The sequence below is a fragment of the Ursus maritimus genome, unplaced genomic scaffold (genome assembly GCF_017311325.1).
Source record: "Ursus maritimus isolate PB19 unplaced genomic scaffold, ASM1731132v1 scaffold_7, whole genome shotgun sequence".
Classification (NCBI taxonomy): domain Eukaryota; kingdom Metazoa; phylum Chordata; class Mammalia; order Carnivora; family Ursidae; genus Ursus; species Ursus maritimus.
In genome coordinates, this window is record NW_024426885.1 from 80,614,577 (window position 1) to 80,626,652 (window position 12,076).

The 12,076-nt window shown below is 36.3% G+C and overlaps 1 protein-coding gene across 1 annotated transcript in view; it reads left to right on the plus strand.

The window, feature by feature from the left end:
* LOC103661951 (zinc finger protein 33B) overlaps positions 1-12,076 on the plus strand; it is a 52,256-nt gene that overhangs the window by 14,323 nt on the left and 25,857 nt on the right. Inside the window, 2 exon segments of the mRNA XM_008689631.2 lie at positions 2,158-2,302; positions 2,578-2,673. Of these exon segments, the coding sequence (XP_008687853.1) occupies positions 2,158-2,302; positions 2,578-2,673 (241 nt within the window).

Genomic DNA, 12,076 nt, shown 5'->3' on the forward strand with positions numbered 1-12,076 from the left:
CAGAATAAGATTTTTTCATACATGGAGGTCAGAATTCTTCTGCATGTGTCCTTCCTTAATTTTTTCTTTTAGAGAGAAACTACACGTGTGTGTGTGTGTGTACAAAAGTCGGGGAGAGGCAGAGGGAAAGGGAAAAAGAGAAGCTCCAGCAGACTCCCTGTTCAGCGTTGAGCCTGATGCGGGGCTTGATGTCACGACCGTGAGATCATGACATGAGCCAAAGTCAAGAGTCAGATGCTTAACCAACTGAGCCACCCAGGTGCCCCTAAACTGAACACCTCCTAAATTTCACCATTAAGTGTAATACTTCCTGTATGTATATGTAAAAATCCATACTGAGGAAATTCCTTTCTAGTTTGCCAAGAGTTTTGTTGTTTTTTTTTTTAATCATGCTTTTGTGTATATACAGAGATGATCTTATCATCATCTCTTAATTTTTAAAACTATTCATTCTTATTTTTATTTCCACCTTCAGGAAATTCCTTCGTGGCCTGTTCTTTCTCTGTTACCCAGAGAAAGAAGGTGATTTTTCCTCACCTTGCATTCTTGATTATTTTCAGTCTCTTACTTCTCTGAGAGCCTTCTTTCTGATTCATTGTTGGTGACGTCAAACACTACCAAGTTATTATTAATGTTTGTCAAATCTTTATTTTCATTCTAGACCTACAGTATTATGTTTCACATTTAAGATACATCTTGTTAAAATATAGAATCCAATTTTTTTCCTTGCTTATTTTGTAATACTTGTGTTTATACAGCTGTTTGGGCATGTACCCTGAGGAAACTTCTTTCTGCCAATGATTGGTTACCATGTTCTGGCACTCTCTGTCCTTTTATCAATTCCCTATTTGCTTCACAGCTTTTGCTATAGTAGCTTATGTAAGTGGTGGTTTTTGTCCTTTAGCTTTCTCTTTCCTTTTTTGAGAGAATTGGTTCTATAAATAAAAACCTGGTCACATAATTTTAAAGTATACTCTGATCTCTTCTTTGGCTCCCCTTTCTTTGAAACAGTGAGCCCTAAAGTAGAGGCACGCACTGTAGATGATATCCCAGATCATCCATTTGGTATCTTCTATATGTTCTATAGGTATTTCAAGTGTAACAGTTCCAAAATCTTCCCTTCTCATTTTCTACACGTCCTAATTATGGTCTCTGAAATGAAGACTTAGAACCTAGAATATATGTATTGCAGTTTGATAAAATATTAAGCTGTCTTTTTACTTTTCAAAATTGAGGGAAAAAATTAAAATTTGTCACAAAATATATTGATAGTTTATTTCTATAATTCGTAAATATAAGCTTCTCTAGTACTCAAAAATACCCTTTAAGGTGGGAAGTGATCACATACTTTGGAGACTTGGTCTAAAATTACTCATAATCCATTCCATGACTTCTTCATGGCCCTTTCTGTCATCACAGCTCCAGGGTGTATTCTTTTCTTTTTTTTAAAGATTTCATTTATTTATTTGACAGAGAGACAGCGAGAGGGGGACCATAAGCAGGGGGAGTGGGAGAGGGAGAAGCAGGCTTTCCCACTGAGCAGGGAGCCCGATGCGGGGCTCAATCCCAGAGATCCCAGAACGCTGGAATCATGACCTGAGCCGAAGGCAGGTGCTTCACAATTGAGCCACCCAGGCACCTCCAGGCTGTGTATTCTCAGTGTTTTCTGTGCTGTTTGCCCTCTGTTCATTTCCCGAATGTGTCAGAGGAGCCCTGCCTTTGCCTGTACCATGCATTGTGTTCATGAAGAGCACGGAATTACTGTTTCTCCATCAGCTGTTCTTCTTCAGCGAAGCTTAAAATAGAACTAATTTTGTTCCACATTTATTTTTGTCTGTCTACTGTGTACTTTCACCTTAGCAATTATAACATACTACTGCATGTTTTCTTATCAGATTTTATGCTACTTGGATACAAGAATAATTTTATTAATCTTAGCATTTCTAAGAACTAGAGTGGTTCAAGGTACATTGTGGGATTTGATAATTTTCTACATGAATAATACCTTAAGGCAATGGTATCATATTTCTGTTACAATTTCTCATCTTCTCTCAAAGTAGAAAGCCAAACAAATGTTTTGCAAACCATTTTGGTAATCATGGTAAGGACTGGTTCCCGTACCGCTTTTTCCATGTGACCCAATTCTGAACATTTCAGATTGAACAGAAATTCCAGGGATCAGTATCATTTGATGATGTGACTGTGGGCTTCACCCAGGAGGAGTGGCAGCACCTGGACCCTGCGCAGAGGTCCCTGTACAGAGATGTGATGCTGGAGAACTATAGCCACCTTGTCTCAGTGGGTAAGGTCTGTTTTTCTGTAATTCTAAATAGCATGTTTTAATTCTTTGAGTTATGAAGCATATAGACACTGTAGAATTTAATGATTTTTAGTATCAGAACTCAGGAATCCGTGTTGATTGATCTCTTTTGGGCACCAGGAAGATGTTTGCATTTAGCTCTCCTGTGAAATGTTCCATAGCATCTTCCTCGAGCAGCTCCAGTAGCCTGCTCCTCTTTCAGAGGCCCTGCAGTCTAGGCCTTCTGGTCTGAATCATAAATTGTTTTGCTTTGCCAGGGTATTGTGTTACCAAACCAGAGGTGATCTTCAGGCTAGAGCAAGGAGAGGAGCCATGGATATTGGAGGAAGAATTCCCAAGCTGGAGCTTCCCAGGTGAGTTAATGGATATGCACAGATGAACATCAGCGGATTTATTATTTTCCCATGATTAATCCAGAGGTTGACAACTTTGAGATGTTTCTTCAAGAATATCTCTTTAGAAGGCTTAATCCTTGGAAGTGACTGGGAATACTGGTTTTTGAACCAAATCTCCAGATACCACTCTTACAAAAAATGTTCTTTTTTGATTTCACTTTTTGAGTATTAACCATTCTTACATCTGTCAACAGACCAGTCTTCACCTACCTCATCTTTACTGTTGTTTTTCTTCACTCCTCTGTTTCTCGAAGCAGTTTCAGTTGCCTACCTTACTTCCACTGCTCTGCATTCCTGCCGTCATTGGGCATTCTTTCATATGCTCATTTTTTAACTCAAGTAATTTTTGAGTACTTGTTATTGTCTAAATGCTATAGTAGTGAAATAAATAAGTGTCAGTGAGTTTATACAAGTAGCTGTAGTGGCCAACAAATATATGAAAAGATGGTCAGCATTGCTAATCATCAGGGAAGTGCAAATCAAAACCACACGTCACACCATTTAGAATGGCTAGCACCAAGAAGACAGGAGATAACAAGTGTTGACAAGGATGTGGAGAAAAGGGAACCCTTGGGCACTGTTGGTGGTGATGTGAATTGGTTCAATTACTATGGAAAACGATACAGAGACTCCTCAAAAAGTAAAATATAGAGCTATCCTATGATCCAGCAGTTCCACTTGGGAAGACACCCAAAGGAAATAAAAAACAGGCTATCAAAGAGAGAATATGCACGCTGATGTTTACCACAGCATGATTCACAGTAGCCAGATATGGAGACAAGCTAAGTGCCCATCAGTGGATGACTAGCTAAAGAAAATAGGTATGTGTAAATATAGAATATTATTCAGCTGTGAGAAAGGACATTCTGCCACTTGTGAAATGGATGAACCTTGAGCACATTATGCTAAGTGAGGTAAGTCTAACAGAGAAAGGCAAATACCATATGGTGTCACTTGTGTCTGGAATCTAGAAAAGCCAAACTTGTTTTAAAAGTGAGTAATGTGGCGGTTACTGGGGGTGGAGGGGGGATGGTGGGAAAGGAGAGATGTCTTCTAAGGGTATAAAAGTGTAATGAGTAGTAAATAGGCCCTAGAGATCTAATATATCACATAATGAATATAGACAGTATTGTATTATAATAATCAAACTTGCTGAGACACTAGAACTGAATTATTCCAGTCACTAATAAGAAATGGTAATTGTGTAACATAATAGGGGTGCTAATTATTGGTACAATGGCAGTTATACAGCATATAAATGTATCAGATTAACAGGTTCTACACTGTAGATTTATACAGTTATATATCAAATATAAATTAAAAAGGTAGCACTAAAATCAGACACTTGTGTATTAAAGCTCTGTAGTGATAAAAATTATCCTAGAAATTAGAGCAGAGTTAAGCTGACTATGCTACTCCAAGAAGAGTTGTCAGGGGAAACTTTAAGGAGATCACCATTAGAGGAGAATATGAATGACATGATTGTGTGGGCTGTGAGGATCCTGCCTCTTCTCAGCAGGGGTAATAGCAACTGCTAAGTCAATGAGCGGGAATGTGCTTGGTGTTTCTTGGGAAATAGCAGAAATAGTCACAATAGCCAAAGGGGAATGATTGATGGGAAGTGGGGCAGGAAATGATGTCAGGCAGCTATAGTCCAAAAGATGAATGTCATCAATCTTACCAAAGATTTTAATTTTATTCTTACTAGTATATTTTGGTAAACAAGCAACATCTGGTTTATGTTTATAAGATCTTTCTCACCTCTATAGATAAAGTATTGGGAAGAATGTAAGCACTTAGAGAGTTCACTAGAGGACCCTGGTCATCCTGAAGGGTGATTATGGTCATTTAATCAAAATTGGGGTGGCATGGAGGTAATGAGAAGAGGCTGGATTTTCTCTGTATTTGAAATAACTAAAGAACTAACATTTGTATTGGGGCGCCTGGGTGACTCAGTTGGTTAAGAGTCTGCCTTCGGGTCATTGGGATCAAACGCCACATTGGGCTCCCTGCTCAGTGGGGAGCCTGCTTCTCCTTCTGCACCCCCCCATGCGCACTCACACCTTATCTCTCTCTGTCTCAAATAAATAAATAAAATCTTTAAAAAAAAAAGAAATAACGTTTCTTTCATCAGATTAACAGAAAGGGAAGAGAGGGTGGCACTTGAAATATTTAAAGGAATAATGATTGAAAATTTCCCAAATTTGGCAAAAGACATAAAAGTACTCATTGAAGAATCTGAGTGAACACTAAGTAAGATAAATCCAGAGATATCCATACTAATGGCATGTCATGATTAAATTTCTGAAAACAAAAGAAAAAATTAGTCAGAAACAACTCATTTCCTTTGGAAATAATAGTGGATTTGTCATCTGAAACCATGGAGGCTAGAAGGAAATAATGCATTTTCTTCCAAGTACTGAAAGAAAAGAACTTTCAAACAGAACTCCTGTGGCTTGTGAAAATATACTCATGAAAGAAGGACAACTGAAGGTATAGAAAGGAAAACAAAGAGGAAAATGTCGTTAGTAAACTTATCTTTTAAAAACGGCTAGAGGAGTTTCTTTAAATAGAAAGGAAATAACACAAGAAAGCTTGAAACTTCAAAAAAGAAAGAACATTAGAAGTGGCAAAAAATAAGGGTAAATGTAATGGAGTTTCCTTCACAGGAGTTTCTAAAATCATATTTGATCGTTGAAGCAAAATTTGGAATGTCATATGATTTGATGCTCTACATGTGGAGGAGATGGTACATTTACAAGTGAGAATACAGGGTCTTAATTGGAATTAAAGTATTACATTTCCCTTGAAGTGGTAAAATGTTGATCCAGGAAGACTGTAATAATATATATGTGTGCATTTTACCTAGAAATGGACTCGAATACCTAGAACAACCACTAAAAACTATACGACGTGTACACGTAGAAATGCTGTAAGTAAATGAAGATGGAGTCTTTAAAAAGATGTTCAAGTAACCAGTAAGGAAATAAGTTAGGGACAGATGATTGAGAAACTGAGAAAACAACAGCAAATAACACAGCGGAGTTAAACCCTGACATAGCAATTGTCTACTGTAAGTGTAAATGATCCAAATACACCAGTTGAGGTGTAGACTGGCAGACTGGATAAAACAAAAAACATGAGGCAGAAATATGTTATCTACAAAGAAATTCACTTCAAGTACTACATAGTGAGGTTGATGGGGAATAGAAAAAGATACACCATGCAAACATTAATGAAAACAAAAACAAGACTGACTCCATTAATATCGGATGAAGTAGTCTGGAGGGCAAAGGGAATTATTAGAGAAAAAGCAGTGTTCTAAGGAAAAAGACTCGCAAAATGTGACCCCACCAAATAGAAAGAACTTCATAGTATACAAATCAAAACTGATTGAACCTTAAGGAGAAATAAACAAATTTTCAGTTCTATTTGGGGAATTCAGCACCTTACTCTCAGCAATTGATAGAACTTCTAGATAGCAGATGTAAATTAGCAACAGATACAGAAGAACTGAACAGCACCATCAACCAGCAGGATTGAATGAACATTTGTAGAATACCATTAAAAACAGCAGGATATGCTTTCTTCTCAAGTGCCGATGGAGCATTCAGTAAGATACAACATATCCTGGGCCATAAACAGACCTTAGTAAATTTAGCAGAGCTGAAACTGTGCCATGTTCTCTGAGCACAAGGAAATGAAACGGTGAATCAGTAATAGAAAGTCAATAGAAAAATATCCAAACCCTTCAGAATTAAACAAGACACATGTAAGTAAAGCATGAATCAAAGAAGGCTCAAAGGAAATTTTAAAAATACATAGAACAGAATGAAGAAATATACCAGTTTATGTGGGAGGCAGCCAAAGCAGTGGGAAGTTTATAGGACTAAATGCTAACACTGAATAAGATGAAAGTTCTCAAATCTTAAATTAATTTTCTACCTTACGAGACTGCAAAGGAGCAAAGTAAATCCACAGCAAGTAGGAGAAAGAAAATAAAAAAGCAGAAATCAATGAAGTTGAAAATACAAAAACAATAGAGAAACCTACTGAAACACAAAGCCAGTTCTTAGGAAAAAATCAGTAAAATTTATAAACCTAGCAATCTTTAATACACACACAGAAGACAAACCACCAATATTAGGAAATAAATGGGGGATATCACTTTTGCATTCATTAACGGGAGGATAATTTAAACATTATGCTCTTAATTAGACAGTTGAGAAGAGATGGATCGATTCTTTAGAAATTCCAAGTTACCAAAACTCAAGATGACATGGATAATTTAAAGGTTCTGTGGATTATCATAGATGACATAGATAATTTGAATTAAATTTAATTTAAAATAAAGAGATAAAATCTCTTAAGGATGTTTTCACCATAGAAGACTACCAAACATGTAAACATTTAAGGAGGAATTAACAGTGATCTTACACAATGTCCTCCAGAAAAATAGGAGGGAACACTTCCTAACAGGGTTTTTTGTTATCCTAATACCAAAACCATACAATGACAGTACAGGAAACCATAACAAATATATAGACCTATATCTCCCATAAATTTACTAGCAAAATTCCTTAACTAAATATTAGCCAATAGAAACCGGCCTGTATAAAAAGAATCCTACACCACAACCAAGTGGGATATATTCCAGGTATGCAGGAGTGGTTCAACATTCAAAAACTGATCAGTGCAATCCACCGTAGGCTAACAAAGATGCTATTATGCATAGAATTGCTTTATTAATTTCCTTTCAGGTTGTTTATTGTAGGTGTGCAGAAACATGATTTTTGGGTGGTTATGTTGTAGCCTGCAGCTTGTGTGAATTCATACATTACCTGTAGTAGCGTGTAGATTCCTTAGGATGATTTGTAGTAGAGGGAACTCTTACTCTTTTTTTTTTTTAATCTCAAAAGGAGATGGTGACTTTAAAAGAAAGAAAAATGCCAAATATTTCTTATGAATATAGATGCAAAAATCCAAATAAAATCCAACCATGTATAAAAAGCATTATATACCATGGCCAAGTAGGATTGATTCTGAACATGCAAGGCTCATTCAATGTTCAAATCAATTAATACAATCCATCCCAGCAGTGGGCTGCAGAAAGAAAAATTATATGATCCTATCAATTGATGCAGAAGCAGCATTTGACAGAATCTAACACCCATTCATGATTAAAACTCTGCGAACTAGGAATAGAGAATTTCCTCAACTTGATAAACATCTAACCAAAAATCTGTTAGTCTCATATATAATAAAGAGAAACTGGATACTTTCTTCCTAAGGTCAGGCACAAGTTAAGGATGTCCAGTTTTACCACTCTTATTTGACATCTGACTAGAAATCCCAGGCAATGCAATAAAACAGGAATATAAAAGGTATACAGATGACAAAGGAAGAAATAAAAGTCCTTTTTTTTTTTTTTTTTTGCAGAGATTTGATTGTCTAAGAATCCTAGAGGAGTAGCATACTCCTACCACAAAAAGTTGTTATAGCAAGGTTGCAAGATACAAGCTTAATATTCAAAAGTCCTTTGCCTTGTTAATATTTTAGTTATAGTTGTCTTTTTATCACTGGGTTGTAAGAGTTCTTTATGAATTCTGTATCTCAGTCTCTAATTAGGTATATAGTTGGCAAATATTTTCTCCCATTTCTGGGTTGTCATTTTACTATCTTGGCTGTGTGCTCTGCAGCAAAAGAGTTTTTTGTTTCATGAAGTACAATTTATTCTATCTTTTGTCACTTTTGGTTTTGGTATTGTATCTAAAAGGGCTGTCTGTCCTAAGGACACAGAGATTCACTTCTGTATTTTCTTTTAGCTATTACATTTACATCTGTTACCATTTTTGTGTATGGTGTGAGAAAAAGGTTTATTTTAATTGTTTTGCATGTAGATACCCAATTGCCTCCAGCATCAGATGTTGAAAAGGTGTTTTTTTTTTTCCATTGAATTGTCTTTGCATCTTTATTGAAAATGAACGGGACATAAATATTCAGATTTATTTCTGGATTCTCAGTTTACTTGCATAGATCTATAGGTTTGTCCTTATGCCAGTACCATGTTGCCAGTCTTGATTATTATAGCTTTGTAGGTTTTTAAAAGATTTTTATTTATTTATTTGAAAGAGAGAGCTAGAGAGAATATGAGCTGGGGGGAGGATCAGCAGAGAGAGAGGGAGAAGCCGGCTCCCCGCTGAGCAGGGAGCCTGATGCAGGACTCGATCCCAGGACCCTGAGTTCATGATCCGAGCCAAAGGCAGAAACTTAACTGACTGAGACACCCAGACACCCCAATTCCTATAGCTTTGTAGCAGATTTTGAAATTGTGAAGTGTGAATCTCCCAACTTTTTGCTGCTTTTTCAAGATTGTTTTGATTTTTTTTTTTTCTGTTCCTTCAGTTTTCACAGGAGTGTTTGGTTCAGCTAGTTAATTTCTCCAGAGGCAGCTGGGATTTGGACAGGGAGTATGTTGAATTTAGGTATCACTTTGGCATGTATTGCCATCTTCACAATATTAAGTCTTACGATTCATGAACATGATGGGTATGTTTACATGTTAGCTTTGTTTTGTGGTTTTCAGACTATACGCTTTGTATCTCCTTACCTAAGATTATCATAAGTATTTTATTTTTTTATGTATTTTATTTTTTTGTAAGTAGAATTATTTTCTTAATTTCATTTGCAGATTGTTTATTGTTAGCATATGGAAATACAATTAATTTTTTTTAAAGATTATTTATTTGAGAGAGAGCGTGTGTGCACATGGAGGGGAAGGAGCAGAGTGAAAGGGACAAGCAGACTGTGCTGAACTTGGAGCCGGACACAGGGCTCGAGCCCAGGACCTGGAGATCATGACCTGAGCTGAAAGCGAGTTGGATGCCCACCCATGCATCCATACAATTAATTTCTATATGTTCATCTTGTACCCTGTAACCTTGTTGAATTCATTTATTAGTTTTAGTAGTATTTTAGTGGATTCTTTAAGTTCTATGTACAAGATTGTGTGAACTGCAACTACAGGTAGTTTTTATTTTTTTTTAAATTCAGTTAGCCAACATATAGTACATTATTAGTTTCAGATCTAGTGTTCAATACAGATAATTTTATTTCTTTTTTTCCAACCTGTATTTTCTTTTCCTGGCTAGAACTATCTGTATGAGTGGTGAGAGTAGATTCTTGTCTTGTTCTTGATCTTAGAGGGAAAGCATTCCATTTTGCACCATTCATTGTGTTGTTACCTGTGGGCTTTTCATAGAGGTCTTTTAAATGATTGAGGGCCTTTACTTCTGTTTCTAGTTTCCTGATTGTTTTTATCAAGAGAGGGTCTTAGATTTTGTCCAACACGTTTTCTGTGTGTATTGAGATGATCAGGCAGTGTCCTGTTTTTTCCTATCTACATGGGCTATTAATTGATTTTCTTTTTGGGGGGAGGGGGTGGTTGAAACCATCATATGCATGCTAAAATATGAGACTCAGATTTGTTAGTTGAATTCTAGATTGTTGAGTTCTTGAGAGCAGGGAATTTATGTCCATCACCTTTATAAACCAGTCATACACCAAGTATTCAACAAACATACTTGAATTGAACTAATATTGCAGTTTAAAGCTATTTTCTGTCTGCTTAATTGCTGTGTATTCATTAAAACCAAATTCTGTTCCAAGACAGCTACTTGGAGAACATGTAATTAAAGAGTGTAGTACAGTTTTCGTATGAATAGAGTGTGTATCTTACCAGCTATGATCTGTTATGCCATCTTACGCAGTCATGAATCTGTACTCTGTATGTCATGTTCAGCTGAACCCCTCATGCTTTGAGGCAGGGAAGAAAGAATATGGAGGTGGGATTGGAGGAGTTGTCTCTGTGTGATCTTTGACCATTACATGCAGAATATCCGAGAGGAAAGTTTATAATTTATAAATATTGGGAGCATTTTGTGACTCTACCAATTTTAATAATGTTGCTGGAGTGCAAATGGTACCATGCTGTAGAAGTGGCTGTAATTACCAATGTGACCTAGTAATTCTTTTTTTTACCGATTTTATTTATTTATTCGACAGAGATAGAGACAGCCAGCGAGAGAGGGAACACAAGCAGGGGGAGTGGGAGAGGAAGAAGCAGGCTCATAGCAGAGGAGCCCGATGTGGGGCTTGATCCCACAACGCCAGGATCACGCCCTGAGCCGAAGGCAGACGCGTAACCGCTGTGCCACCCAGGCGCCCCTGTGACCTAGTAATTTAAACAAAACAAAACAAAATGTTCCTTTATAAGTCTTCCTAAAGACTTTTTTTTTAAGTTAGGCAGATAGTTTTACTGTATTGTTTTCTTTTCACTGGAGACATTTATTTGTATCTCTTTTCTTTTTCTTTCTTTAAATTGAGGTGTCATTGACTTATACTAGTTTTCGGTGTACAACATATTGATTCAATATTTGCATCTATTGTAAAATGATCATACCAATAAATCTGGCTAACATCTGTCACCATACATAGTTGCAGGTTTTTTTGTATGTGATGAGAGCTTTTGAGATCCACTTCTTAGCAATTTTTAAATATGCAGTATAGTATTAACTATAGTCACCATGTTGTACATTTACATCCCATGATTTATTTTTTTATATCTGGAAGTTGGTACCATTTGACTCCCTTTACTTAGTTCGGCCACCCCCAAACCCACACCTCTGGCAGCCACCAGTGTGTTCCCTGTATCTATCAGATCATTGTGTTGTGTTTTGCATTTTTCAGATTCTACATGTAATTGAGATCATTATGATATTTCCTTCCTCTGTCTAACTTGTATCAGTTTGCATAATGTCTTCAAGGTCCATCTATGTTTTCCCCAAATAGCAAGATTTCATTAATTTTTATGGCTGAATAATAATCCACACACATACACTATATGTATATATTATATATACACACACATATATGTAAATTATATATGAGATAATGTACACACATCTATAAAATACATATAGTATGCATTATGTGTGTAGGTTAATATATAGTTATATGTTTTTTCTTTCTTTCTTTCCTTGTTTATATAATACTGCAGTGAACAAATGTGCTTATATCTTTACAGGTTAGTGTTTTCATTTTCTTCAGATAGATACCCAGAAGTGGAATTGCTGGCTCATATGATAGTTCTATTTTTAATATTTTGAGGAACTTCCGTATTGCATACTAAAATGGCTGCATGGTTTACATTCCCACAAACAGTGCATAAGGGTTTCCTTTTCTTCACATCTTTGTAAGCTTGTTATGTTTTGTCTTTTTGATAATAGTCATTCTAATAGGCGTGAAGTGCTATCTCGTTGGGTTTTGACTTGTATCTCCCTGGTGATGATGAGTGTTGTAG